The 26,039-nt window shown below is 41.3% G+C and overlaps 1 protein-coding gene across 2 annotated transcripts in view; it reads right to left on the bottom strand.

The window, feature by feature from the left end:
• Nos1ap (nitric oxide synthase 1 adaptor protein) overlaps window positions 1-26,039 on the bottom strand; it is a 294,816-nt gene that overhangs the window by 72,235 nt on the left and 196,542 nt on the right. Inside the window, exons 3-4 of one of the 2 annotated variants that reach the window (XM_076861497.1) lie at window positions 11,706-11,798; window positions 139-212 (exon numbers count right to left, since the gene is read on the bottom strand). In XM_076861497.1, coding sequence (XP_076717612.1) covers window positions 139-212; window positions 11,706-11,798 — 167 coding nt within the window. The remainder of the gene's footprint in view (window positions 1-138; window positions 213-11,705; window positions 11,799-26,039) is intronic. The other variant, XM_076861498.1, reaches the window with a different exon arrangement.

Genomic DNA, 26,039 nt, shown 5'->3' with positions numbered 1-26,039 from the left:
ACAGCAGATCTCATAAGGGAAAAGTAATAAAAGTTTATTTCAATCTGTCTAGACCCACCAGCCTAACAGATGGCTCCAGGAGATGGCAGGGAGACCCTGGGGCTCTGCATCCTCCTGAGCTTTGGACTGGGCTCTTACCTGTAGATGGGGTCCTGCATCACCAGCATCTTGCTCTCATCCCACGTCCACTCCTTTTTCTGCAATAAAAGAAGCTGTAAATGAATAAGTTAGGCTTGTCCTCAGCTATAGAACCAGGGCACACGTTGAACTACTAATGCTTATGCAAACACATGCATCTTGCTTCTGGCCTGACTTTTTCCCTCTAAGAGGCCCAGAGCTGATTGCTCCAAAAGGGCAAGGGGAAAATGTCATGTGTCTGATCAGTTTCCCTCACAAGCACTTCAGGAGAGTGTCTCTCCCTGGCAGAGGGCACAAGCAGAGCCAAGGAGGCCTCAGGGGACCACAGGCAGACTCTAAATAAAAATTTCTTAGAGAAATTGCAAGGAAAAAAAAAAGACTACATATCACTCCAAGGAGGTGGGAGAAGAGGAATGAAAAGAAGAAGAGAGTAAAATAAAATGTGTGGAGGAGGCAATCGTATGCAAATGAAATGTAATCCACCCTCTCTCTTTAATTAAAAGGGAAAGGGGGAAAAAAAAAGCCTCCAAATGAGTTAACTAGTACATTTAATAGTCATTCAGCTGTGGTCCTAACTTACTGTGAACACATGGAGACCACCCCGACAACTGTCTCCCCTTCCCCCAACTCCCTCTCCTTCCCCCCAACACACACACACACACACACACACACACACACACACAAGCTAACTGGGAGGCTAACTCCAAGTTCCAGGCCATCTTTGGCAAGTTAGTGAGACCCTATCTCAAAATAAAAAAATAAAAAAGATGTAGCTCAATGGTAGAGTGCTTGGTGTCCTTGGATTGAAACCCTAGTACCAACAATCATCATCATCATCAATATCATCATCATCATTATCATTATCACTCATCTATTGAAGACAGAGTCAAGAGAGGAGGGAGAGCAAGGAAGCATATATTGGATACTTTAGCTAGGTACCTTTGGTAAGTGAATTTCTCAGATAGAATGCACAGAGTGACTTCTCTAAACATATTAAAGTTTAGAGATTGTCCAGAAGACCAGGGAGACTATGTCCAGGCCCTTAGAGTGACATTAGGAAAAAGCATTATCTCAGGAACTTTTCCCAAACACAACATTATATACACCTGGCATATGTCACACACATACATACATATTCACACACACACACACACACACACACACACACTCACCATTTAATCTTAATTTTCATTCAACATCAATCCATCAAATGAGGTGAATTTAGACTGGTTTACATTCACTATCAACCAATTCTGCCCAGCAGAGAGTGATGCACACCTGTAATCCCAGCTACTCAGAAGGTTGAGGCAGGAGGATCACAGGCCTGTTTCAAGGCCAGTCTTGGCAAATTAGTGAGACCCTGTCTCAAAATAAGAATAAAAAGAGCTGGGGACATGGATTAGTGGCAGAGCACTTCTGGGTGACATCCCCAGTACCCCCAATCAATCAATTTATAAACTTTTTTGTGATCACCCCTCCCATGACATGTTTCTTTTATCAGAATCACCTTCTTTTGTATACACTATGTACTGGCCAGTATTCCCCTCAAAATCTGATGCTCTAAAACATCTCTCGCTGATTCACATATGGTCTGACTGGCATTTAACAGAGACATATTCTGATCTCTATTCCAGTCATGACACCACTCTTGACCCAGACAGATTGATTTACAGCCTCTTTAGCTCCCTCACGACCTGAATGGCACCCAAGGGAGGCTGGTTTCCAACTGATGGACTAAAATTTTTCAGAGTTAAAGTTCAGATACTGGCATATGTGCTTGTTTATTTACTTTATCTAGTGTTACTGGGGATTGAACCCAGGGGTGCTCTACCACTGATCTATATCCCAGTTCCTTTTATTTTTCATTTTGTGACAGGGTCTTGCTAAGTTTCCCAGGCTGACCTCAAACTGCCTTACCCTTCTGAAGTAGCAGCTATTTCTGGCATACTTTAAACAAAACAATTATTCATCAAAGGGGTTACTTAAATGGCAAGATATGTTTAAAATATGATTGGATTTTAGGGCAGATTTATCATAATTTTTCACTTGTTTCAAGAGTATTTGCAATTATTCATGAACGCATTTTTATGATTGCTACTTAAAATCTTTGTCAGATTATTCCAACATCTCTGTCATCTGGTGCTGGCATCTATTATCTTTTTTCTCCCCACTGAAGTTCAAGTTTTTGTCATTGATGGTATGGCAAGTGACTTCAGCTGAAACCTGAACCTTCTGAGTGTTATGACTCTAAAGAAGTGTGTGTGTATGGGGGGGATACTGGAGACCGAACTTGGGGTGCTCTATCACTGAACTATTTCCCCAGCTCTTTTTCATTTTTTGATTTTGAGAGAGGGTCTTGCTAAGTTGCTGAGGCTCGTCTTGAACTTGTCAACCTCTGGCCTCAGCCTCCAGAGTCACTGGGATGATAGGTGTGAGCTGCTACACTCAGCTCTAGGTATCATTTAAACTTTCTAGTTTAACTATCATACTAGGACACTGCTCAAACAGGGGAAAGAGGAGAATGCCACATTATCACTGCCAGAGGAGAATTAAGTTCAGGTTTCCCACTTGACCTCTATTGACACCTGAGAGAAAAAAGGGTTCCTTGATACTGCTGGGTGTGGGTAGCAGTTCCCCACCAGGCTCCCACCGCTGCCACTCTGGTTCAAAGGAGTACTTTGTTATTGACCTTCAACTATCCTGCACTGATTATATGCCTTACTGCACTATCATTCAGCTTCATTCCAATTAAGAAGTGGTGGAAGTCTAGGTTCTCCATATTGTCTCCAATGACACAGCACATGAGGAATAGGGGTGAGGTGGGGGAGTGAGACTCATTACCAGCTGCTAGGGATGAAAGTCCTGGCATCCTTCTTAGCTTTCTTTGACACTACCCAATGGGGTGGTGCCCCTTGTGACAGCCCAGCAGTGGTGGGTATCTAGGTTTCCACTCAGCCATGCAGCCTTGCAGGGAAGGGGGACAGATTTTTCTGTTGTCTGGCTGAAGGAGTGGCTATTGTCTAAGTTTTTCTGCCTTGCTTTGCTGCCCTTTTCACCCTCATCTGTATTTAGAAGGAGAAATAGGAGGAAATGCAGCTATTCCTTATTCCAAGGAACAAAAATCTGGGGTGGATGTGTGTGTAGATACACAGGTAAAATTTTTCTAAAAGAACTATTGCTTCCTGGGTCCCACCTCTTCAGGCTCAGGAATATAGGAGGTGAGGCCTTTCTGTAATCTGTAGTATCAACAAGCATTTCAGGTGATTCTGATATAGTATTCAGAGCCAGAATCAGGTGATTCTGATGTAGGACTGAGTATCAAAGAAAAGTTAAAGTGAAACACCCGGCCAGAGGTCCTTGTCCACATACTGTGTGCTCCTGTGGAAGTCTTAGTCAGGCTTGGCACAGGGAAGGCCCCTGTCTCCAAAGAAGGCCAACTGACCAAGATCCCATCAATGTTGTGCTTGGCCAGAGCCCACCCACTGTGCTACTCAATAAAACATTCACTGTCAGTTAAACCCTCAAGGGAGGCCTGCAGCAGAGGCTGCTCTGAGGGAATGAATTCTTGCTTTTTTCATACACTTAACTTTCAGAAAAGTTTGCTCCTCGTAGTATTCCCTGTTGCTCTGCTGTGATTTTTCAAAGTTATTAGAAGAATGATTCCATGTACCAAAGAGACCATTTCATGATGTGCCACATCCACGGGCCCCTTTCTGATATGAGCAGCCCTGAAGAGGGTTCTGAGGGTGGACAATGTGGTTTTTGCTGTGTGCAGCTGATGAGAACCACCATGCTAACTGGTCACGACCAGTGGAGCTCAGGATCAGTAGTCAGTGCCTGAAAACACCACAGAGGGGCTGGCGTGAAACTGCCCGATCCCTGAGCTCCAGGATACAAAGACCCAGTTTTGCTCAATCAAATCCTCCACTAAACTAAGCTGAGCCCCTAAAACAGCAGATGGTTTTTGTGACCTGCTGCAGATATTTCCACTCAATCTGGCTGTAATGCTAAGAAAGAAAAGCCATTGAATGCCAGCCTCTTTCCTCCTAGCCTACTAGCATGCCTCCATTATCAAAAGTACCCTGGGCAAGACTCTTCTTTGCATACCCAAAGAATGTAACTAATATGTTCATTAAGAAGAACAAATAATGAGTCAACAAAATACAGAACAACTATTTTCCTTCTTTGGCATTCCTGACTAGGAGGATGAAGAGGCCAGGCTTCCAGGCACTTTGTATTAATTTAATAAGTGTGAACATTGTCAGGGTTTTATAGAAGCCAGAAAATACCTTACTTTAGGGAGAAGTCCCAGTATCCATATAGAACATACTGAAGGGGGTGGGTAGGGATGGAGGACACAAAGACCTTTTTGCCTACTTATTTTCCTTTTCTGAAAATGCCATTAAAATCTAGTCCTCTCCCTTTAAAGGCCTTATAGTAATCCTTGGGTAAGTCTATTAAATCTATAAAGAGATTAGGAAATCATCAAGGCAATACAAAGGGTACAATAGGTAGAGAAAGGATTCACCTTTTTTTTTCTCCTTTCCTTTTTCTGAGGGGGTAGGGTATCAGGGATTGAACCCAGAAGTGCTTTACCATTGAATTTTAATTTTAATCTTGAGATAGGGCCTCACTAAAGGCCAGGTTGGCCTTGAATTTGCAATCCTCCTGCCTTAGCCTCCTGACTTCACTGAGATTACAGGTATGCACCACCATGTCTGGCTTATTAGTGTTTTGGTTATTCAATAACCTAAGGCAAATGTGTTAGAACTTTTTAATGCAATCCCTTCAATAACCAAATGATAATCTAAGAACATTAGAACTGAAGGACCCCCACCTCTCTTACCCATCTCTTTCAAATAACGCTCTGAGGTGTGTGCTCATTTTTGAGCCAGGTGTCACCCCTGGTTATCAGCTGGGTCTAGACTAGAACCAAGTTCTCCTGAATTTTAGACTAGTTCTGGCTCTAGGACTCAGTAGGATTCAGTCAATTGCAGTACTCTGAATGGCTTAACTTAGAGGAAGGCTCATCTTCTCATACCACTGTCTTAAATGAACACGTTCTTCTCTGTTGGTCTGAAGTGCTCTCTCTTTATCTCCTTTATTTTGAAAGTTTCTTCCCCAGACCCCTCTCTTTTCCTCTCCTTTTACATTTTTAATTTTGAGACAGGGTATCAGTAAAAAGGAAGTCTGGAGATGTAGCTCAGTAGTAGAGGACCCTGCATTCAATCCCTAGTGGGTGGGGTGGGAGGGAGGGAAGGAAGGAAAGAAGAAGGCATAATTTAGAACTATGTGAGCTTTCTAAAGATAGTTAAACTGAGTTTGACTATAGTTACTTTGACTTTTCAATGATATATCTCTGTCCTATGGTGGAAGTCAACTTTGATTTATAACCGGAAAGCCAGTCATTAGCCTTCCTTCCTATTTTCCTTCTCTCATTAAATTTTTTTCCTAAAATTTTTTCCTTAAAAAAATATTTCCATATGAAAAGTGGGGAGGAAGTGGTTTCTGTATTGTTCTTTTTCTCTTTAAAATGCTTGCAGCTGGGCACAGTGGCACAAACCTGTAATCCCAGATACTCAGGAGACAGTTCAAGGCCAGCCTAGGCAATTAGTGAGAATCTGTCTCAGAATTAAATAATAAGGGATGGGGATGGAGCTTGGTTGGCTGAGTACCCTGGGTTCAATCCCCAGTACTTCATCCCCCTACCCAAAGTCAGTGAGATACATAGCTTAACTTGGAGGACATTTACGGGAAATTGTGGTCACAAGAATGTACCCTTCAAAAGTCCAGTTACAGAGAGTTTAACCAAGGGCCCCAGATGCTGCTACCTGAAGTTCATCATTGAACTTGGTTAGGCACCATGATTTCCTGGGCTGCTCCCAGCCAAGCACTGAACATGAAGACATTCTAAGACAGCCCAGCTGTTTAAGAGACTTTCACCCAACCTTTCTTCTTCCTTCCCTGTCTCTGGTTCTTGGTGGCAGGCCTACAGTCTGACAGCCATCCCACTCTTTCCCAGGTACTTCCTCACTTTCTCCCACAGGCATTTAATCCCATCTTTGCACTCGCTTGTTCATGTCAGACTAACAAGGAAAGTGAGAAAGGAAAGATACAGGAAATTCATCTTTACATGTTTCATTTTTGATTTTTCAAAACTATCTTAGTTGATATGGAGGAAAAGCCTGTTGCTCTATTTAAAGAAGGAACTTCTACATAATGCTTTCTTTACATTATTAAAATTGACCCCCACCTGAAAGATGAACTCTGAGGCTCAGGGGGAACTTATATCCCTCTAAATTCACCTGGTCCAGTGGTAAATAAAATCTATCTATCTCTTCTACCTCTAGACTCCATGTTCTCCTTGCTACTCCAAGCAAGTCTTTCACTCCCCTTTACTCTGAACAGAGGAAATAGATAAAGGGCTGACTATGTTTGTGTTGAAAGACTGCAGAATGGAGTAAGCACATTCTTGATATAGGACCTTCTTTTTCCTTTATCTATTGAGTACAAATGTCAAGTCCTCCATGGAAATTCACAGCCATTTTGTCATCCTAAAAGCTCCTGGCAAGGCATATTATGTGAGAACTGGTTTAGAGGTAGATCTGCCTGAAACATTGCCAACAAGAGAAAACAGAGTCAGGAATAATTATCACAGTCATCCTCCCTATTTTTGGAAGCATAAAACGGATATGGCATGTTTGAAGCCCTGTCCCAGGAGCCCAAAGGTGGAAGAGGGATTCCTACTGACATTTATTTACTATCCCTACTGGAATCAGTAAGTGTGTCTAAAAGTCTGCAAATTTTGTCATTATTCATGCACATTATTCATGCATCTGACAGCAATGGCAACTTCTTTTAAAACTTTTTCTTAAATTAAAAAATCCTTGCAAAGACTATATAAACCTAGCTTGGCAAAGTCTCCATGCTTCTAGGTAGAATAGGATTAGGCTGAAAATAAAGCTATCTCCTACCTTCAAGTATAACCTACAGATATAGGAAAATGCATTTCAAAACTGAAAATACTCACACAATTTTCTAACGAATCCTCACCTAATGCACATGGGTTCCTAATACACCCATTTAAAACTAGCAAGAAATAGCAGGCCACAAAAGACAACATGGTAAAAAGAAAACTGTACTGAGTTTAGGGAGCAGATTCATACTCTGGTCCTGTCAATGACTATGTCTACCTGGGTGACCTAGACACCAGGTGGGGGTGTCCCTGAACCTATCTCACTCTCTGTTGCCAGATCTAATCAATCCAGATCATTCTTTAAGTTCCTTCTCCTAAATTCTGGCTCTATAATTTTGAGTGCCCCCTTTATTTACCCAGTTAGATCTGAGTTCTATGTTACCATAGTAACCTAATACTATTTCTTGGGCATGAAAATAGTTGCCTTATGATGTGAATGTCCCTGTGGCAAAATGTAAGTTAGAAGTTAAAGACAACAAATGCAAGCACCATATGTGCACACATGCACCTGTGCATGTGCGCGCACGTGTACACACACACACACACACACACACACACACACACAAGCACTCACACACAGCAACATGGTAGCAGAAAGAACCTGCTTGGAGATTTGAGCAAGACATACCTGTTTTGGATCTAGACTTCACCACTGATGGGACCTGAGATTTTGAGCAAGTTGCTCAATCTTCTTTTGCAAATGAGCATAATAATGGCATTTACTTCATGGGATATGTACATCAAACAAGACTAAAAAACAGTAGGTACTCACTATCAGTGTCAGCTATTATTAGATTATTGGTAGCTATTCCAAATATCATCTTAGTGTGTAATTACTTCAATCAGTTTGCTCCCTCTCTCCTTCCACCTTCCCAAACAGATAAGATCTGAAAGAAAACATGTAACCTGCCCCCAAAAGTTCACAGCTTATAGGGGGAAGAGACAAATAAATCGAATGTGGGGCTGGGGTGTAGCTTCAGGGGTATAGCATGTGCTTAGCATGCATGAGGCCCTGGGTTCTATCTCTTGTACCAAAGGAAAAAAATTCCCCCAAATGAAAAACACCTCCAGTGAAATGGAGAACTGTAATAGATCTATTTTACACAGAGTGCCATGAAATATAGTAAACTTTGCTAGAAAGGGTCCGTATCTTGTACCCCTATGTATCTTATACAAATATTTGTTAATGGGAATGATGGAGTATTTCTAGAACGTTGTCTTAAGGAATCCCAACAAAGTCATTGGATTATAAGAGAAAGCACATGAAACTGAGGCCCTTTAGGTTCTTTTGGAACAATCCTTTGAATGAAGTTCAAGATTAATCTTTCTTATTCAGGAGTCCACTCCCTAGCAAATGGTGGTACAGTGTAATTCTGGAATTATAATAAATAATCATTATTATGTACACAGAAAAGATAATTACTTGGGCCTAGTTGGGAGTTAAAGAAAATGTTCAGATTGAGAGACATCAAAGCAAAGCTGATTATCTTGGTAACTGAGTTCACACCACAAATTTGACGTAAGATTTGAAAGGAATTTATGACTCATTATGTGCTGGCATTAGTTCAAGAAGAGAGCATTTTTAGATACTTATTAATATAACAAAAAATACAGTTTTTGCATCTCAGTGAGATGATTACAATATATTTGGCTATTGCCTGCACTAATACAACACACCTGAGAATCAGAGTCACCAGAACAAGTCCTACTACCACAGTCTAAATTAACAATTCCTACTGAAGCCTTCTTATCTGGGAAAGGCTCTGATTCTTATTTTTTCCTTTTTTTTTTTTTAAACTGACAGACTGATGGGAGAAGAGAGAGGGAGAAGAATGTCATAATCAAAAGGAACAAACTAGACTTCATTATATCCTGTTGCCAAGTACTTACTTCTTTCTGACATAATGACACTATCACATCCAAATAATTTTCATTCATCCAACCAGCCAAGAGCCACAAATTCTGAACACACTTGTCCATGTACCTGGTAAGTGCTGAGCTCACAAAGATTGCCCCTTCTCTTAGAAAGTTCTCTAAAGGTCAAGAGTCCCCTGTAAACACACCTCCCTCCTCAGACAGGAAGCACACCACCATTGACCAGTTACAAATAGGCTAAGAAAGGAGGCCCAGTGGCTGCTTTGAGAGGGTCTCCTCCTGGCCCAGAGGATTGGAAGACAAAACCATATAGTGAACCACCCAGCCTGTAGTGTCTGCTTTCTTTGTTGCCCAGTAGTTTTTCAAAGATTTAAATACATACTGGTGATCTAAATTTATGTACAAGTTTAAATTGCAGAGTATTTGAGCTGGAAAAGTGAAAGTGATTAACCAACCCAGCTCCGCATTCTTTTTACTTGAAGATCAGAAAGGCAAAATAATTCGCTCAGAGGACAGAGCCAGGAAAGGTGGAGCCAGGACCAGAACCCAGGTCTTCTTGCCTTTGCTTAGGGCTCCTTCCAACATGTCATGCTGACCCAGTAAACATCAGCATGCTGTCTGCAGGAACAGAGGACTATTCAAAATCTTTGCCAACTGGTCTAGTACAGACACTGAGTAACCACCATGGAATGACAATCGTACACGGCAGTGCTGTCCTATGGATGAATATAAGAAATGGTCATCACTACATCCATAGCTACCTAGCAAGGTTTTCAATTTTTAACCTAATCATGGTGGCCATCAGTGACATTTGCCAACTGCTTCATTTCCTTGGAGAAAATTATGCACTTACACTATAGCATCTCTAGTCTGTTGCCAACCCTACGAACAGGTAGGAAGAGAGACGGTGCGGTGGTAGCACATGCAGACATCAGAGGACTGTTGCATGGGAACAAGATGACAAAAAGGCTGATTGCTGTTAATGTGCGTTCATCTGGCACAGGCAGCTGAAAATGTACACTATGATTAAAGGCCTTATCCAAATCATAGCCATGGCCCTGAAACGGACACTGAGCGTGGGTGGAGGAAGCAAGGTAGGACAGGAAGCTCCTCTTTCCCAAGCCTGGCATCAGAAGAATCGGACTTAGGAAAGACCTGCTAGATCACCTCTTTCCTGGGCCAGCAGCAGGGTGAACACTGAAGACTACCAATCTCAGGGTTTCAAAGTGAGTCACAGATTCCCCTGTTCCCTCAGGGAGATGCTACTTAAGAAGAGCATTCCTGTACTTAATGGAAGGAAGAGCTGGCTTTCTCCCAGATGATGCTCAGCATTCTGCTGTCCTTAAGTGCTGTGTGACCTAACCTCAGTTTTCTTGCATGCAGAATGGAAGATAGCACTGCACATGGTACGTGATGTATAGGGAGACAGTAATGTGAGAGATAAGACCACGTCCTAAGGCAAAACCCTGAAGTCACTCTATAATGGACAACATCAGAGGTATATAAAGTTATCTGAAAGGGACATACAGGTACCAGGACAGCAGAACTTGAAATGTAACATAACTGAAAGTAAACAAAGATCGTGTCAGACAAAAGTGCATGTGCTTTGGATGGTGGGGAGATTTTAGTACTAGCAGTCATGGAAGTACAGAAGCCAGAGAGTCTTGGAGGAAAATGCTAGAAAGGTCTGTTGGACAGACCCTAGGAACAGTATCCACCCATCAAGGCCACTACAAACATCCAGTGGATCCAACGGAGGTCAGCAAACATTCCTCTCATGTACTTAGCCAACTTTCCCCACTGCTGGGCCCACTGAGCAATACTCTGATAACTCGCCTTTTCACATCATTTGCCTCCATTTGACAGGAAATGTGCTTGTCAGGATAATGAGAGTATCTGGTCTAAGAGACTGTTCGATGTCTCAAAGTGAATTAAGAAACTGTTGATCCAGTTTACACATCAGCCTCTTTTGAGCTCTGTCAACGTGAGTTAACATCTTCCAGCCTCAAACTTCAAGCTGATGAGTCTGAGTTTCTTGGTTTGAAAGGCCGACAGCTCAGCTCCTGGCAATGGAGGGGGAGGTCAGTGAGGAAGTCACTGGCCAAGAGAAACACCTACAAGGACTGATAAAAGGATAGGTGACAATGAGTGAGAAGGCATCTTGTTACCTGGAAGTTGCCTATAACTGGCAATTATGTTGGCACGTATGGGTGCTGCCTCATCAGTTTCCTTCACATGAAGGGCTGAATAAAGCCATCTGACTCGTGGCAAAAGCCAGTTTCCCTGGATCACAAGCTCAGGTTGCCTTGGCCCTTTCTTTCCTCTGAGGATCTCTTGCTCAAGTTAACATTGTTAATGTTCATATTTTTAAGCTCAGGGTCTTAATAGACATCAATTTGCTTCAGGAACTCCTGAGAGGACAGTATTCTCAAGACTGTTCCATGGCTACCCACCGTGTGGGAGTCTAAGGCAGGATGATCACAAGTTTGAGGATAGCCTGGGCAACCCAGCCTAACTCTGTCTCAAAATTTTAAAAATAAAAGGGCTGGGGATGTAGCTCAGTGGAAGAGTGCCCTGAGTTCAGCCAAGAAAGAAAGAGAAGACCTCATCAGATAAAGGGGTGATTATGTCCAGAGAATATTCTAAAAGGAAAAAGTATCCCACATGCACCTTTCCCAGTCTCCTCTTCACCAGTTTCTAGTTCAGAGCCACTTACCTTTTTCTTCTTCTTCAGAATCACTTTCACTCCATCCACTGAAACCATAATGCTCACTTTCTTCTTCTTGATATTCTTGGCTTTAAACTCATACTGCAAAGGAGAAGAGAACAAAGAAACAGAATCTGATTAGACCAGTGCATCTTCAGGCCCCCAGCTAGCCCACAGAGTGCCACAGGCAGTCCTAGGGGACTGGTGCACTTCCTGGGCACAAGGAGAACCTCAGGGGATCTTTTTAGGTAGATGTCTTTAAGGTAGATATCTGCAGGCAGGGGCTCTCAGGTAGTCCCTAGGTTAGAACAGGGACCTTAAATGGTCATCGATCCTACCACCCAGCCAACAGCTCAGACCAAAGGAATGACTCATCACAATGAGATTGACCTAATACATCCTACTGAAATGAAAATACAACCTGTTTTGAAAATCTCATCAACATATCAGAACCTTCCCCCCATAACTTACTCTATTATTTAATGACTTTGTCAGGAAAGAATTCCTGTGTCTAACCAAATGTTGCTGAAACTCCATTCTATCCCTGGTGAAGATTAAGAAGAACTGATACCAGTCTTCATATCAGGGCTTTTCACATATGAAAAAATAATTATGAATTTTTTGGGGGCTTGGGGGCAGGAACTGGGGATTGAACCCAGAGGAACTTTACCATGAGCTACATTCCCAGCCACACTCCTTTTTAAAAATTTATTTTAAGACAGAGTCTCACTATATTGCCTGGGTTATAAACTTGAAGTCTTCCTGCCTCATCTTCCCAAGTGCTAGGATTACAAGAATGCATCATGGTGCCCATCCCACCCCTCTATTTTAAATTCACCTTTGCAGTTCTGGACAGGCTACTCCAACTGCAGCTCTGAACTCCTGAGGAATGTTGCCCATCCACAATCCCATATCTCTCTGTTACATTTTGGCATTCATAGTCATTTCTCATACTTGCACAGCTTTTCATCACTGGTGGTCGAATTCTGACTTTTCCCACAGTGAACTTCATTCTGAGAAATTCTTCAGTTTATTAAAACCATTTTTTCCAGGTACAGTGGCACACACCAGTAATCTCAGTAATTCAGAAGGATGAGACAAGAGGATTACAAGTTCAAGGCCAACCTCAGTAATTTAGCAAGGCCCTCAGCAAAGTTAAAAAATAAAAAGGGCTTGGGATGCAGCTCAGTAGAAAAACACCTTAGGGTTCAATCCCAGAAGGATGGGAGGGAGAGTTCTATGTCCTGGTGTTTGGCTCTGGACAGGACCCATCCCACATAAAACAGTCCCCTTTAGGTCAATAGTGGGAGTATTGAAGGCTACAGTTGGTCAGATTAGCATGCACTTGAGGACACTGCTCCAACTCACACTGTATGGCCTTGGATGTACCATTCTGTCCAACTCTAGTGCTGGATGAACTGAAATGCCCTCTAGGTGGAAGAACTGGAATGGCAATCTATGAATCCGCTGACCCTGACCATGTGCCTACTGGGGAGGTGAACTAGCCACTTTTCCTGACCACACCCACATTTACCTCTGCTCTTTTGGGCTTTCATCAACACAAATTTCCAGCTACACCTCCTTCAGAACAAGTCACTAAATCAAGGTTGCTCCTGTAACCAGCAGAGTGCAGAGGGGGTGTTCCAATGAACTCCATTGAAGTTAAGAATGTAAAAGTCTGGAAATGCCCAGGAGGAGGACACACACCACTGTGCAAAACCTGCCTTAGATACATCAGTTGCCAACTATTAAGAATTTTGGTCTCTTCCAGTATGTCACTTTCACATGCTCCATACACTTCCCTCTTTCCCTTGTACAGCAACAAAAATCAAAGCAAAAATGTCAACTCTCTGCCTCTGCAAGGAACTATGTCATTCTCCCCAGCCTGGGTTTTAGTGAGCAAAGTGCCTGCTAAGCCAGACCCTTAAATGCCTGGTATTTCCAGAAGCAGCTTGTAGTTGACTAGACCTTTCTTTCTTGTTTGATCCACCTTCCTGGTGGGTTCACTGTCTCCAGGACCTTTCTATAATCAAGACCCATCACCTAAGCCTGCCAAGAGGCACCCAGCCAACTCATTGCTTGTGTATCTGGAAACTTAACTATTTTTACAGTTAATGTTTTGCCAAGTTTGGCCATGCATTTAATACCTTCATCTTAAGAATTCAAAATGCAGCTAAACATTTTGTTGGAAACTGGAAAACAGTCCCTAATTCAATCACCATGTACATACCCCCAGATAGCTCCCTGTAAAGGGCACAGTGACTACATAGAAAAGCATGACCCAATTTTTTCCCAGAATCTCAATAACAGTGATAACACAGGTGCTCCTTACAACAGCTGGTGGAATGTTTCAAGATGAAGAGGGTCCAGAAAGGCAGAAAGCAGATCTACAGGTCCTATCACAGCTGCCATTACTACCTGAGTGCTATCTACAAGGACTCTTAGGTTAGTCACACTCTGCATCTATTCTATCTGCTTCCTGATGCCCCAAACCCCTTCCAACTGCAGAATTAGAATGAAATTGCACTTTTGTTAGAAACACTGGACACAAAGGTACATCAAGTATCTGAAAAGGTTTAAATATTTATCATGAAGCCTTTTATTTCTGTGGCAATTACTCTTCACTTAGATGACATGATAGGATGTTATCATGCTCTTTAGGGGAGAAATGGGCTTGAAGAGAAGGGTAGCAATGCAGTAACCAGGAGAACATAGAAGAGAAGAACTCTTAGGGACAAGTCCTCCTTTTTCCCAGACTGCTGCTCTGTCTGAGGTGGAGCACTGTCTGGGCAGGCAAGCTCGGGAGGAAGCATCTGTGTTTCTTGGGACACGAATCCAATCTGCTTAGACTTTGCCAGGAGCTGAAGAACAAACAGGACTGTGACCCATGCCAGCCAAGAGTATGTGCCAACAGGCCTGGCCCTCCACCCACTGGCCAGGCTGTTCTGATGCATTTGCTTTACTGGCCAGAGCTCTACCAGCAAGGGCAGAATAAGCCCTAGAGTCTGACCTTTGAGGGAACAAAACAATACAAGTCCGGGAAGACCAACTACAGATTGGAAAGCCTACAAGTGTTTGGGATTCATAAACAGAGCCTTGGGGTCTTGTATTGAAATAGCAGCCATGGAACTTAGTGTCCTGTGCCAATCAGTGAAGCCCAGGAAGGGGAGACTGGGTAGAGGATCCAACAAGAGCCAAGATTAAACACTCAACAAGTAACATGAGCAGAAACGTTGGCTGGATGCCGGAAGAGCTGCTTCCAGACCAACAGCCTGGCTTCTGAGCATCTCCTGATTCCCACAACTCTCTCCTAACCCAACATGTCCCAGCCCGTCACCGGGTATCTAAGGAGGGGCAGCAGGAAGTCCACAGCAGCAAAGTGGGTGAAATAGTTAAGATGTAGATCTAATGAAGGACCCAGCCCAGTCCCGGACCTCAAGCTGTACTGCAAAAATAGAAGCAGAAAAATTGATTTCTTAGAGAAGTAGAAGTTGAGGCTATCAGCTGCTAGACACACAGACACACACACAGACACACACCACTGTGCATTTCCTCCAAAGAATCCCCGGATGTAGCTGTACACACCTATAATCCCAGCAACTCAAGGGGCTGAGATAGGAGGATTGAAAGTTCAAGGCCACCTGGACAACTTAGTGAGACCCTGTCTCAAAATTAAAAACAACAAGGGCTGTGAATATAGCACAGTGTTGATCACCCCAGGTTCAATCCCCAGTACTGACCAAAAAAAAAAAAAAAAGCCCTGGATGTTTGATAAGAGCTGATTTTTAAACAAAAATATATTTTTTTCCCCCCACAGGAACCTTGGTTCCTCAATCACCTGGACTACAAATAATTTGGCTAGTGAAATACTTTCTCATCTGCTTCCCAGGAAGCAGTCCTCTCATCCTTCATTATGAAATTCACTTTTCCCTCACCCCTTTCTTCAACCAAGTACATCAACCTGGGACCATCTTATAAATGGTTTGTGAGAAGTCCTTTTGTACTTTAATTAAGAGCTTAGTAACAGCTGGGAACAGCAGCGCATGCCTGTAATACCAGCTACTTGTCAGGTTGAGGCAGGAGAAACACAAATTCAAGGTCAACCCAGACCATTTAGTGATACCCCGTCTCAAGATAAAATATAAAAAGACTGGGGATATATTTCAGTGATAGAGCATCCCCAGGTTCAATTCCCATACCCCCCAAAAATTAAATAGAGTTTAATAACTTACATACTAAGTTATAAAATCTGAGAACTGCCATGTTCAAGATAGCCACAAGGTACCCATTAATGGAAGAATGGACACACAAAATGTGATCCCTACATACCACGGAATATTATTCAACCCTAAAAATAAAGGAAATCCTGACACATGCTACAACATGGATGAACCCTGAAGATATTATGCTAAGTGAAATAAACCAGTCATTAAAGATAAATATTTTATGATTCTGCTTCTATGAGGTACCTAGTACTATCAAATTTTTGAAGACAGATAGTAGTGTAATAGCTTCCAGAGACTGACAGAAGGAAGTAATCTGCAGCTAATATCTAATGGGTGTGATTTCAGTTTTGAAAAAATTCTGGAGATGGGTGGTGGTAACAGTAATACAAAATGTGAATATAGACTTAATGGCACAAAACGGTCCATTTAAAAATGGGTAAGACAGTAAATTTTTTGTTATGTATACTTCACCATAATAAAGATACAAAACCTAAAACACTGTACAATTAACACATTTCTGCTCCCAGTAACTCCACTTTAATTCTTGCAAAAGAATATTTCTGCAGCTCCCCGACATCCAAGTTAAACATGCCATACTTTTTTCTACTACCCTTTAATTGCATTTGCTAATCCCCATGGCTAGAATGCCCTGCCCACATCATCTGCTAGGGAATTCCTGCTTATTCTAGAAGTATCAGCTCAGGCTTCTCCACAGTGAGGCCTTCAGGGTCAATGACCTTTCCCACTTCCTCCCATGGAGTTGCTCTGTCCAGTTGGTTAGCACCAGTATGTGGGCCTCGATTACCACTCACTGAGGATTGGTTGCTTACCTATTTGCCTGGAAGGCCATGCCCTCCTTGAGAGAAAAAAAAAAATCTTACATATATTTATGGCCAAGAAAATAGCACTAGAACCATACAAAAGTAACACACAAAGGTTAAATTCATGAATACAGTTGATAGAGGTTACTCACAGAGCCCAAGAAAAGCGAACACTGTATACAAGGGTAACCTAATCTTTCCAGAAGTTAACTGACAATTTAAGTTACTAAAACATGGATTACAAACCATGCTACAAAGACTTTAAGAAGATCTGACCACAGCACAGTGCTGAGCACCTTAACTATGTTTGGTACATACTTCTTTAAATGAAATTATTTATAGCTGCCATTATTGATCAAGTCAATGTTTCTCAACATCTCTCTTTTTCTTTTTACTAACCCCATATAATTCTTTTATAGTACTATTCGGAGCAATGAATGGGGAAATGGTCATGCAGATGAACTTCCATTTTCTAGGCTACCAAACCTCCTTAATCCTATGGTTTGAATCTGGGATGTCCCCAGAAAAGCTCATGTGTTGAAAGCATGATCCCCAATGCAGCAAGTTTCAGAGGTGACACTTTTAGGCAATGACTAATCTATTAGTGGATTAATCCATTTGTTGAATGGACTACTGGGTGATAACTATAGGCAGGAAGGGTGTAGCAGGAGGAAGTAGGTCACAGGGGAGTGTGGTCTTGGACTACATCTGTCCCTAGCCCCTTTCCCAATTTTTCTCTGCTTCCTGACAGCCATGCACTGAGAAACTTTCCTTCACCATGAATTTTCTGTCTTGGAGATTGCTTCCATGCACGGAATCTCTGAAACAATGGGCCAAAATAAACCTTTCCTCCTCTAAGTTGTTCATGTCAGGTATTTTAGTTGTGATGACAAAAAGCTGATGCCCTGAAGATCCAGTCCCTGTTCCATAGGAACCAGAACCTGGAGGACAGGGGCCCAAGAACTATGGCAGGCCTGACCCTGATGTGCAGCTCAGTGACTTGTAGTATTCATTTATACGTAGTTTCAGGAATACTAGCAAGACCTAGACCAACACTGGCACTGAACCCAAGGTTCAGAATATCCATGAGGATTCTTGGGAAGTCTGGGTAGTAAAATTTATTTCCCACCTGTCAACCTCAACCTCAGTATCACTTATTTCAACAACAGACATATTACTGAAAACTGGGCATAAGTAAAAATCTCTATGACCTACAAATACTTAAAAGGAACCAGGGAAGGTACTGTTCAAGGGAAAACTCATTATCCTTAGATCATATAGAAGTGTAGTACTGCCCAGCTCTGGAGACTAAGGAAATGTAAAACTCTAGTTCTAATCCCATTTTGGATATCCGATTTAAACAAACAACAACAATAAAGGCAGAATCTCAGACCCAGCCCTCAGAGACATTCATTCAGTGGATCTGGAACAGGGCCAAAGGCTGGCATTTTTATTGCAATAGGTAATATATCTCACACTTTCCAGAAACACTATGTGAGCCATAGAAGCATATTGTAAGAATCATTACATATCTTCATTTACATTAAGAATTGCCTTAAACTAAATCAATGTTCTTGATCCTATATGTATGTGTGTAAGGGTAGCTATTATTTTAACAATTAAAATACAAATTCCAATAAAAGTACAACTGCTATTTGTTATGATCCATTTTCTAAATCAATGACTGCTAAAATCACCACTATTATGCTATAAGGGAATTCTGTTGGATGGTAAATATCACATGTTCATGCATTATAACTCATACATTTTGTATGTCCAAAATACTTCATCATAGATATTTTAGAGGGCTGGGATTATGGCTCAGTGGTAGAGTGCTTGCCTAGCTTGTGTGAGGCACTGGGTTTAACTTTTAACACCACATAAAAATAAATACACAATATACAGGCATTGTGTCCATCTATAACTAAAAAAATTAAATAAAATATTTTAGAGGTTAATGAATTATATAGTATGTATAATTATAATGCATCACTAAAAATTTTCAAAAAAAGAATAAATGATATTTAAATTTTTTTGGTTTTAGAGAAATTCTTGTGTTTGAAACATTTAGGATCACAAATGTTGACCAAGCTTTTCACTGTATAGGGAAGAAGCCAGTGCTCAGGGAGAGCAAAAGATTTCCCCAGGTCTGTTAGCAGAAAACCCAAGCCTGAAATCCACATCTCCTGGTTCTCTGTTCTCTGTTTTTTATGTTTCTCAATCTCTCTCTCTTTTTTCTTTTTACCAATCTGGAATCTGATTCCATGAAATAAAATCATTCATTTACTTCTCCTTTCATTTAGTACATGTTTAATGAGCTTTCATGTGTATCTGACTTCCATCTTATAACAGGAAATAAGAATAGTTCATTGGAAATTAGCTTCATAAGATCAGTAACATTTCTAGGTTTCTCAGTAGAAAACCAAACCCCCAGCCCCGCCGCCCCGCCAAACACACACAATTTTTCCCTCACTAAGTTTACTACCTGCCCTCATTTCCTATCCTGATCCATGCCCAAGGACACATGTCAAAAACCAGGGAAGAGTACAAAATGCTAATAAGGTCAGAAAATTGGTAAAGGGGACTTCTGAATATAAGGAGGGGTAGGAGGTGTAGCTCAGTGGAAAAGCACCTGCCTAGTATGTGCAAAGACCTGGGTTCAATCCCAGTATCAGAAAAGAAACAATAAGGGAGAGAGAGAAAGAGGACCACCTGGCAGGAAACAGCCAAGTTCACTGGTGTTTGGAACATTGGGAAGGCCAGGGAGAGGCTCATCCAAACACAGATGTTCTGTGGGTGAATTTTCACAGTGTCAAGAGACCAACATGATGGGAGACAGCAAATTAAACAGGCCCTCAAATGGAAGACAGTGGCAGCCTCAGTGCGGGCAATCTGGGGCTGTGTACTCAAGGGGGTCCCTGAGCGGTGGGTGCTCCCGATAGAGAGGAGGCGAGACAGGCTCTGGAATGTAGCCATCACTTTTCTCTGACTGGGAGCATGTTGACAGGTCAGAGGGAGCTGAACAACAACCCGAATGATTAAGGGCCCTGAAAGGGTGATTTATGAAGAGAGATAAGTACCTTTACTAATAATAATTCAATGATTTCAGGTTGTCTCTCCTTTTACCATCACTCCCAGCACATTTAAAAAGAAGTGCTGTCATTCTTCAGTACCTGTGGGAGTTGGTGCCATGACCCGCCACAAATTACCAAAACCCACAGATGCTCAAGTTCTTTATATAAAATTGCAAAGTATTTGCATAGGACCTATGTAATTCATATATTTCATTTACTTTATTTTATTTATTTATTTATTGCAGTACTGGAGATTGGAACTAGGGGTGTTCTACCACTGAGCTCTGGCCCTTTTTATTTTATTTCATCTATTTATCTATCTATTGGTATTGGGGATTGAACCCAGGGTACCACTGAGCTACATTCCCAACCCTTTTTATTTTTTGAGACAGCGTTTTTCTAAGTTGGTGAGGCTAACCTCAAATTCGCAATTCTCCTGCCTTAGCCTTCCAAGTTGCTGGGATTACAAGTGAGTGACACCATGCTCGGCTTTCTCATATACTTTAAATCATCTTGAGATTACTTACAATATCTTATACAATGAAAATGCTATAAAAATGGCTGCTATACTCATTGTTCAGGGAATAAGGGTGAGGAAAGCCTACTCAGGTTCAGTACAGATGCGTTTTTCTTTTCAAATATTTTTGACCTGAGGAGCCTGTCTCGCCTCCTCTCTTCAGGGAGCCGTCACCACTCAGGGACTCCCCTGAGTACACAGCCCCAGATTGCCTGCACTTGAGACTGGCTTGGGGGGTGCAGAACCTTCAGATAGGGAAGCTTACTGCATTAGTCTTTCTTTTCTCTAAGTACAAAAGAGGCACAGGTGGATGACAAGCCACAAATATAACAAAATAAACCTACGAAACATAATCTACCCAATTATATCACTCTGTAATAATTAACCCAGACTCTCCTCTAAATAAATGGTTGGTGAGATATATCATGCCAGTAGGAAGACAGACATTAAACTTGTCTTCCAGCATCAGGAAAGAGACCCAACACTGTTCACACAGTATGATTCATATCTCTACACACACACACACACACACGCACACACACGCACAATAAAAGTTTCCCAGTATTTAGAAGAGTCATAAATCAAGGAGTTAGGGTTTTTTCCCTCAGATCAAAAATGGTTATGAGACAAATGATGGATCTTTCTGCCTTTCTAAGGCTTGATTTACCTCTTTATAAAACGAATCAATTGTGTTTTATAGCCTCTCTGCACCTCTCAGTATTCACCACACACATTCTACACTTACCTTGTGAAGTTAAATGAAAAATTTTGCATTGTGAAGTATTGTGAAGCTCTCTGAGGAAGTCACATTGAACACTAATACAATTTCATAACAAGCATTTATCCTCTCACCTGTATACCCTTAAGCAAGCCTCCTAACCTCTCTGGATAAGATTCTTCCCTTCTGTAAAGTCAGGGTATTGGGTTAGATTTTATTTGAGAAACTTTGCAGCATAATACAAACTTTCAGAGCCCATGTCAGAAGAGTTAGTTGGGCAGATACAATTGAAGAAGGAAGGGGAAGCCAGGTGCTGAGGCACATGCCTATAACACCAGCTACTCAGGAGGCATAGGCAGGAGGGTCACAAGTTCAAGGCCAGCCAGGGACACCCAGGAGATTCTCTCTCAAAATAAAAAATAAAGGGCTTGGGGTATAGCTCAGTGGAAGAGCATCCCTGGATTCAATTCTAGTACCAGGGGTGAGGAGGGAAGAAGAGAAGAAAAAGGAAAAGAAGGAGGAAGAAGAGGAAAACGAAGGGCTTTGGTGAAGCCAGTTGTATTTGAGAAGCATGTGACAAGGATGAAAGGCAGAAAGGATGCAGATGGATAAGTAGGAAAAACCTGAAACGGGAAAAAAATTACTAGAGTTTTGCATAGAAAGTAGGAAGGAGTTACAGGCTTAAAAGTTTTTAAGAGCATTGAACATTCACAAAAGAAAGATACAGAAAACAAATCTAGGAAAGAACAGGAATATGTATGTATCAAACATTTGGTTATAAAAACAAAATATATCAGAAAGAAATTACTGTATAGAGTGAGAAGCAGGATAAGGAAATGGGTCTCTTCATCCCATGCCTGGAAAAAGCAGCAATGCAGGTGAGCAAAGAATGCGTTACGTGGAAAAAAGTCTACCTTGCATCAGAGAATGAGGAAACAAACTTGGAAGGAAATTTATAGGAGGCCTTGTAATTATTCATATAAGACTCCTTTGTCTTGGCCTCTCCCAAGTCATTGAACCATTAAATCCCCTGCCCTACCCTTGAGCTTAGAAAGAGAGGAGATTTGGCAAATGTGTGCTTGCATTCACCTCTGAGGGTCAGAAGAGCTCCAGGATGAAGGCAGGGTGCACAGGGGGGTTCAGACACCCCAACCACCAGAGCTAATGACCTCAGTGAATGTTCAGTGGAACCATAGAAGATCTGATAAGCAAGGTGATTGTTAGGAGACACAGAAGAAAGTGTCTTTGAAAAGGAGGAGGAAAATAATATCAGAATTAGGAGGACTCTTAGAACTCACAGGATTGTCTGTCAAGCAATCATTCAGCCTCTAACAGAATATGGCCAGCAGTGTTTCAAAGGAGGTTCCTTACAACAAAGCTGAAATCTATTTCCCAGGACTTCCAGTTGTATGATTCTGTAAAGCTGTACTTCTCAAACTCTAAAGTCTTTGTAAATTTCCAGGGGGCCTTGTTAAAATTATAGATTCTGCACATCTGGAGAGAACTGGTGATTCTTGATTGCCAACAAGGTCTCAGATGATGCTGACACTGTTTGTCCACAGGCCGTATTTTGAGTAGCAAGGCTCTAGATCTATAATACATTAGCCCAAAAGGCATTTGGATATATTAGTTATTTGAATTAAAGATCTCTAAGGTTTTCCTTCAGTGCTAACATTCTACGATTACTACCAACTGTCAGAACACATCAATATTCTGAGTTATAAAAAAACAGATCTACAAGTATTTCAAGGCATAATAATTATCTACTGTCAGTAGGTGGCAATATTTCCTTGAGGTCTAAAGGACTGTAAAGTGAGACAATGGTTCTCAACCTGGACTTTACGTTGGAATCACCTGAGAAACATTAGAAATACAAATATTTGTGCTAGGCACACTGCACCCACCTGTAACTCCAGTTACTCAGGAAACTGAGGCAGAAGAATCATAAGTTCAAGACCAGCCTGGACAATTTAGAGAGATTCTGTCTCAAAATAATTTATAAATAAATAGAGCTGAGAAAGTAGCTCACTAGGGTAGCACTTGCCTAGCATGGACTGAGGCCCCAGATTCAATCCCCAATTCTGGAAAAAAAGAAACTTAAAAGCAAACGAACATACAATTTGCACACAGATTCCACTCTGAGAATTGTTAATTAAATTGGTCTGGAGTGAGCCCTGGATGCTGAGGGTTCTGTTGTTTTTTGTTTGTTTGTTTGTTTGTTTTTGAATTCTTCAGGTGATACTAATATGCAGCTAGAACTGAGGTCCAATACAGGGGAGTAAGAGAACAGTCTACGGAAACCAAGAGGTAAGAGGTCATTGCTGTTCACACCTCTCCTTATGCCTGCCTCTCCCTGACCCTCACCAGAGTTGAGTCCAGTGCGCCACATATAATCTCCATTCTATTTCACCTTCCCTTCACCATCTTCCCTTCCCATCGCCACTAGGTTACCCCAAGTCTGCACAAGATTTTATTGTCTCCAAATTCCTATGAAAACAAATGAACCTGGGTGAAAACAAACCAGGAAGATTTACATAGGGAAAGCATGGTATCCTTTGTTTTCCTTAGGATTAGGCTTTGTTTTGATTTAAATTTTTTTATTGATACATGATTATACTTAATAATAAGATTCACTGTGATTTATTCCTACATATGCATTAAAGACTCAGTTTTGACCCCAGCAAAGTGCCCCACCTTAACTCATCCCCAGTACCAGCCTCAGCTCCAATGGTGAGTAAAATTTTTCTGTAAAAGGTAAGATGGTGAATATTTTGTTTTAAGGGCCAAGTGGTCTCTCTTACAACTCTGTCACTATAATATAAAAATGGCCATAAGCAATAGTAGATAAATGAATGTGGCTATGTTCCAGATTTAACCCATGAGCCATGGTTTCCCAAACACTGCTTTACCTCTCTTGAGTTTCTTCTGAATATTATCTACTTCTCCATGACATCATGTGCATTGACCAAGCACAACAACTGTAACATTCACAGTGCAGAAATGAGACCGCTGCATAGAGACTGAAATACATGGGAAAGGGCCATGAAAAGCAGATGAGATTTGAATGTGGACCATTCACAAATGAGAATGAAGACAGGAGATGAAAGCTCTACTGAGAACTGCAAAATCCCTAGATTTCTGACATGGTGTCTGATCCTTAGATTCTTTTCCCATGAGACAACAATCTGTAACGTGAGGCAGGTTTTCCTCAACTATGATGGAAATCTAAAGTCAAAATTTTCAGAGAATGAGAATGAACTCCTGAAAGTGAGATGTGACCAGTCTAGGCAATTAATGTCGGTTGATATAAACGTCACATCTTATGCAAAATAGAGTTCAAGATGCTTAATAGACTTAAAACTCTTAGAAGAAAACATTAGAGAAAATGTTCATGACTTGGGGTTATATAGAATTCTTAGGCATGAAACCAAAGGCATGATCCATAAAATTTAAAAAGTAATAAATTGGACTTCATTAAAATTAAAAACTTTTGCTCTGTGGGAGCCTGTTGTAACTCAATGAAAAGACAGCCTTACAGCCTTGGAGAAACATTAGCAAACTGTTTATATGACAAAAGATTTATACTCACAATATATCAAGAACTCTCAAAAAATCAACAGTAAGACAACCTAAATAACAATGGGCAAAATCCTGGAACAGATACTAGATACTAGATGTAGAAGGCAAATAAGTACATGAGAAGTCAGCAAGATTTGGTTGCTGGTTCAGTGTTGCTGTGTGACAGGAGCAACTGAGACTTTGGTGAGAGTCCTGCCTAGGAAACAAGGCTAAGTTCTACCCAGTGGAACTTTTGAAGTCTGCCTCTTGAGACTCAGGGGCAACTGGAACTTGTTCAGACCTGATTATGGTTCCCTAAGACAACAGGCTCTTCCCCCTAGTTTGAAATAGTGGCTTCCCATGAAAAGATGTTCAATATCACTGGCTGCTGGGGAAAGGCGATTAAAACTACAATGAAATCCTACTACACATATTAGAATAGCTAAAAAAATTTTAAAATACTAATACCAAGCACTGGTGAGGTTACAGGGCAAGTGGACCTTTCATATATTACTGAAGGAATGCAAAAATAGCACCATTAATTTCGAAAACTGTTTGATAGATCCTTATAAATATTTACTTACTAAATGACCCCGCAATACCTCAGCTAGATATTTGTTATAGTTTGGATATGAGGTGTTCCCCCAAAGCTCCAGTGTTAGCACAGGAATGTTCAGAGTGAAATGATTGGATTGTGAGAGCTGTACCCTCATCAGTCCATCCTGGTTTAAATGGACTAACTTAACTGGGTGGTAACTGTGGGCCAGGGGGGGCATGTCTAGAGAAGGTGGGTCACTGGGGGCATGCTCAGGAAGGGCTCATCTTCCCTACAGCCTCTCTTCCTTCTTGCTCCCTCTGCCCCTCTGTCATGCCCTTCTGTCATGAGGTTCTGCCTCACCTCAGTCCCAAAGATGGAGTCGGTGGACCATGGACTGAACCTCTGAAACTGTAAGCCCCAAATAAACTTTTCCTCCCCTAAGTTGTTCTTGTGGAGTATTTTGGTCACAGTGACAAAAAGCTGACTAATGCAATATTTACCCTAGAGAAATACAAACTGTGTTCCCACAAAAACCTGTATACAAATGCCTCGCATTACTATTTATCATAAAATTAGAAACAACTCAAACATTCTTCCACAAAGTGAACAGATAATCTGTGGTACCTACACTACTTAAAAAACGGAAAATACATAGTTCATACATGATATAGTGTAGCTATAGAAAGTTACAAGTGAACGGGTTAAAATCTTTTAAAATTTTTCAAAATTAAAAAGGAATTAACTGTTGATACAGACAAAACTTGGAAAATGTAATATCTCAACAGCAATATGCTGAGTGATAGAAGTCAGTCTCAAGAAATCATATACTTATTAACTACCAATTTGCTCTGTCACTATAGTTTTGTCCTTTGGAGAAAACTAGAATCATAC

This window comes from Callospermophilus lateralis, chromosome 7, assembly GCF_048772815.1.
Source record: "Callospermophilus lateralis isolate mCalLat2 chromosome 7, mCalLat2.hap1, whole genome shotgun sequence".
NCBI lineage: Eukaryota > Metazoa > Chordata > Mammalia > Rodentia > Sciuridae > Callospermophilus > Callospermophilus lateralis.
Note: the sequence above shows the minus strand (reverse complement) of the source record. Positions and strands in the feature narration are given on the sequence as shown.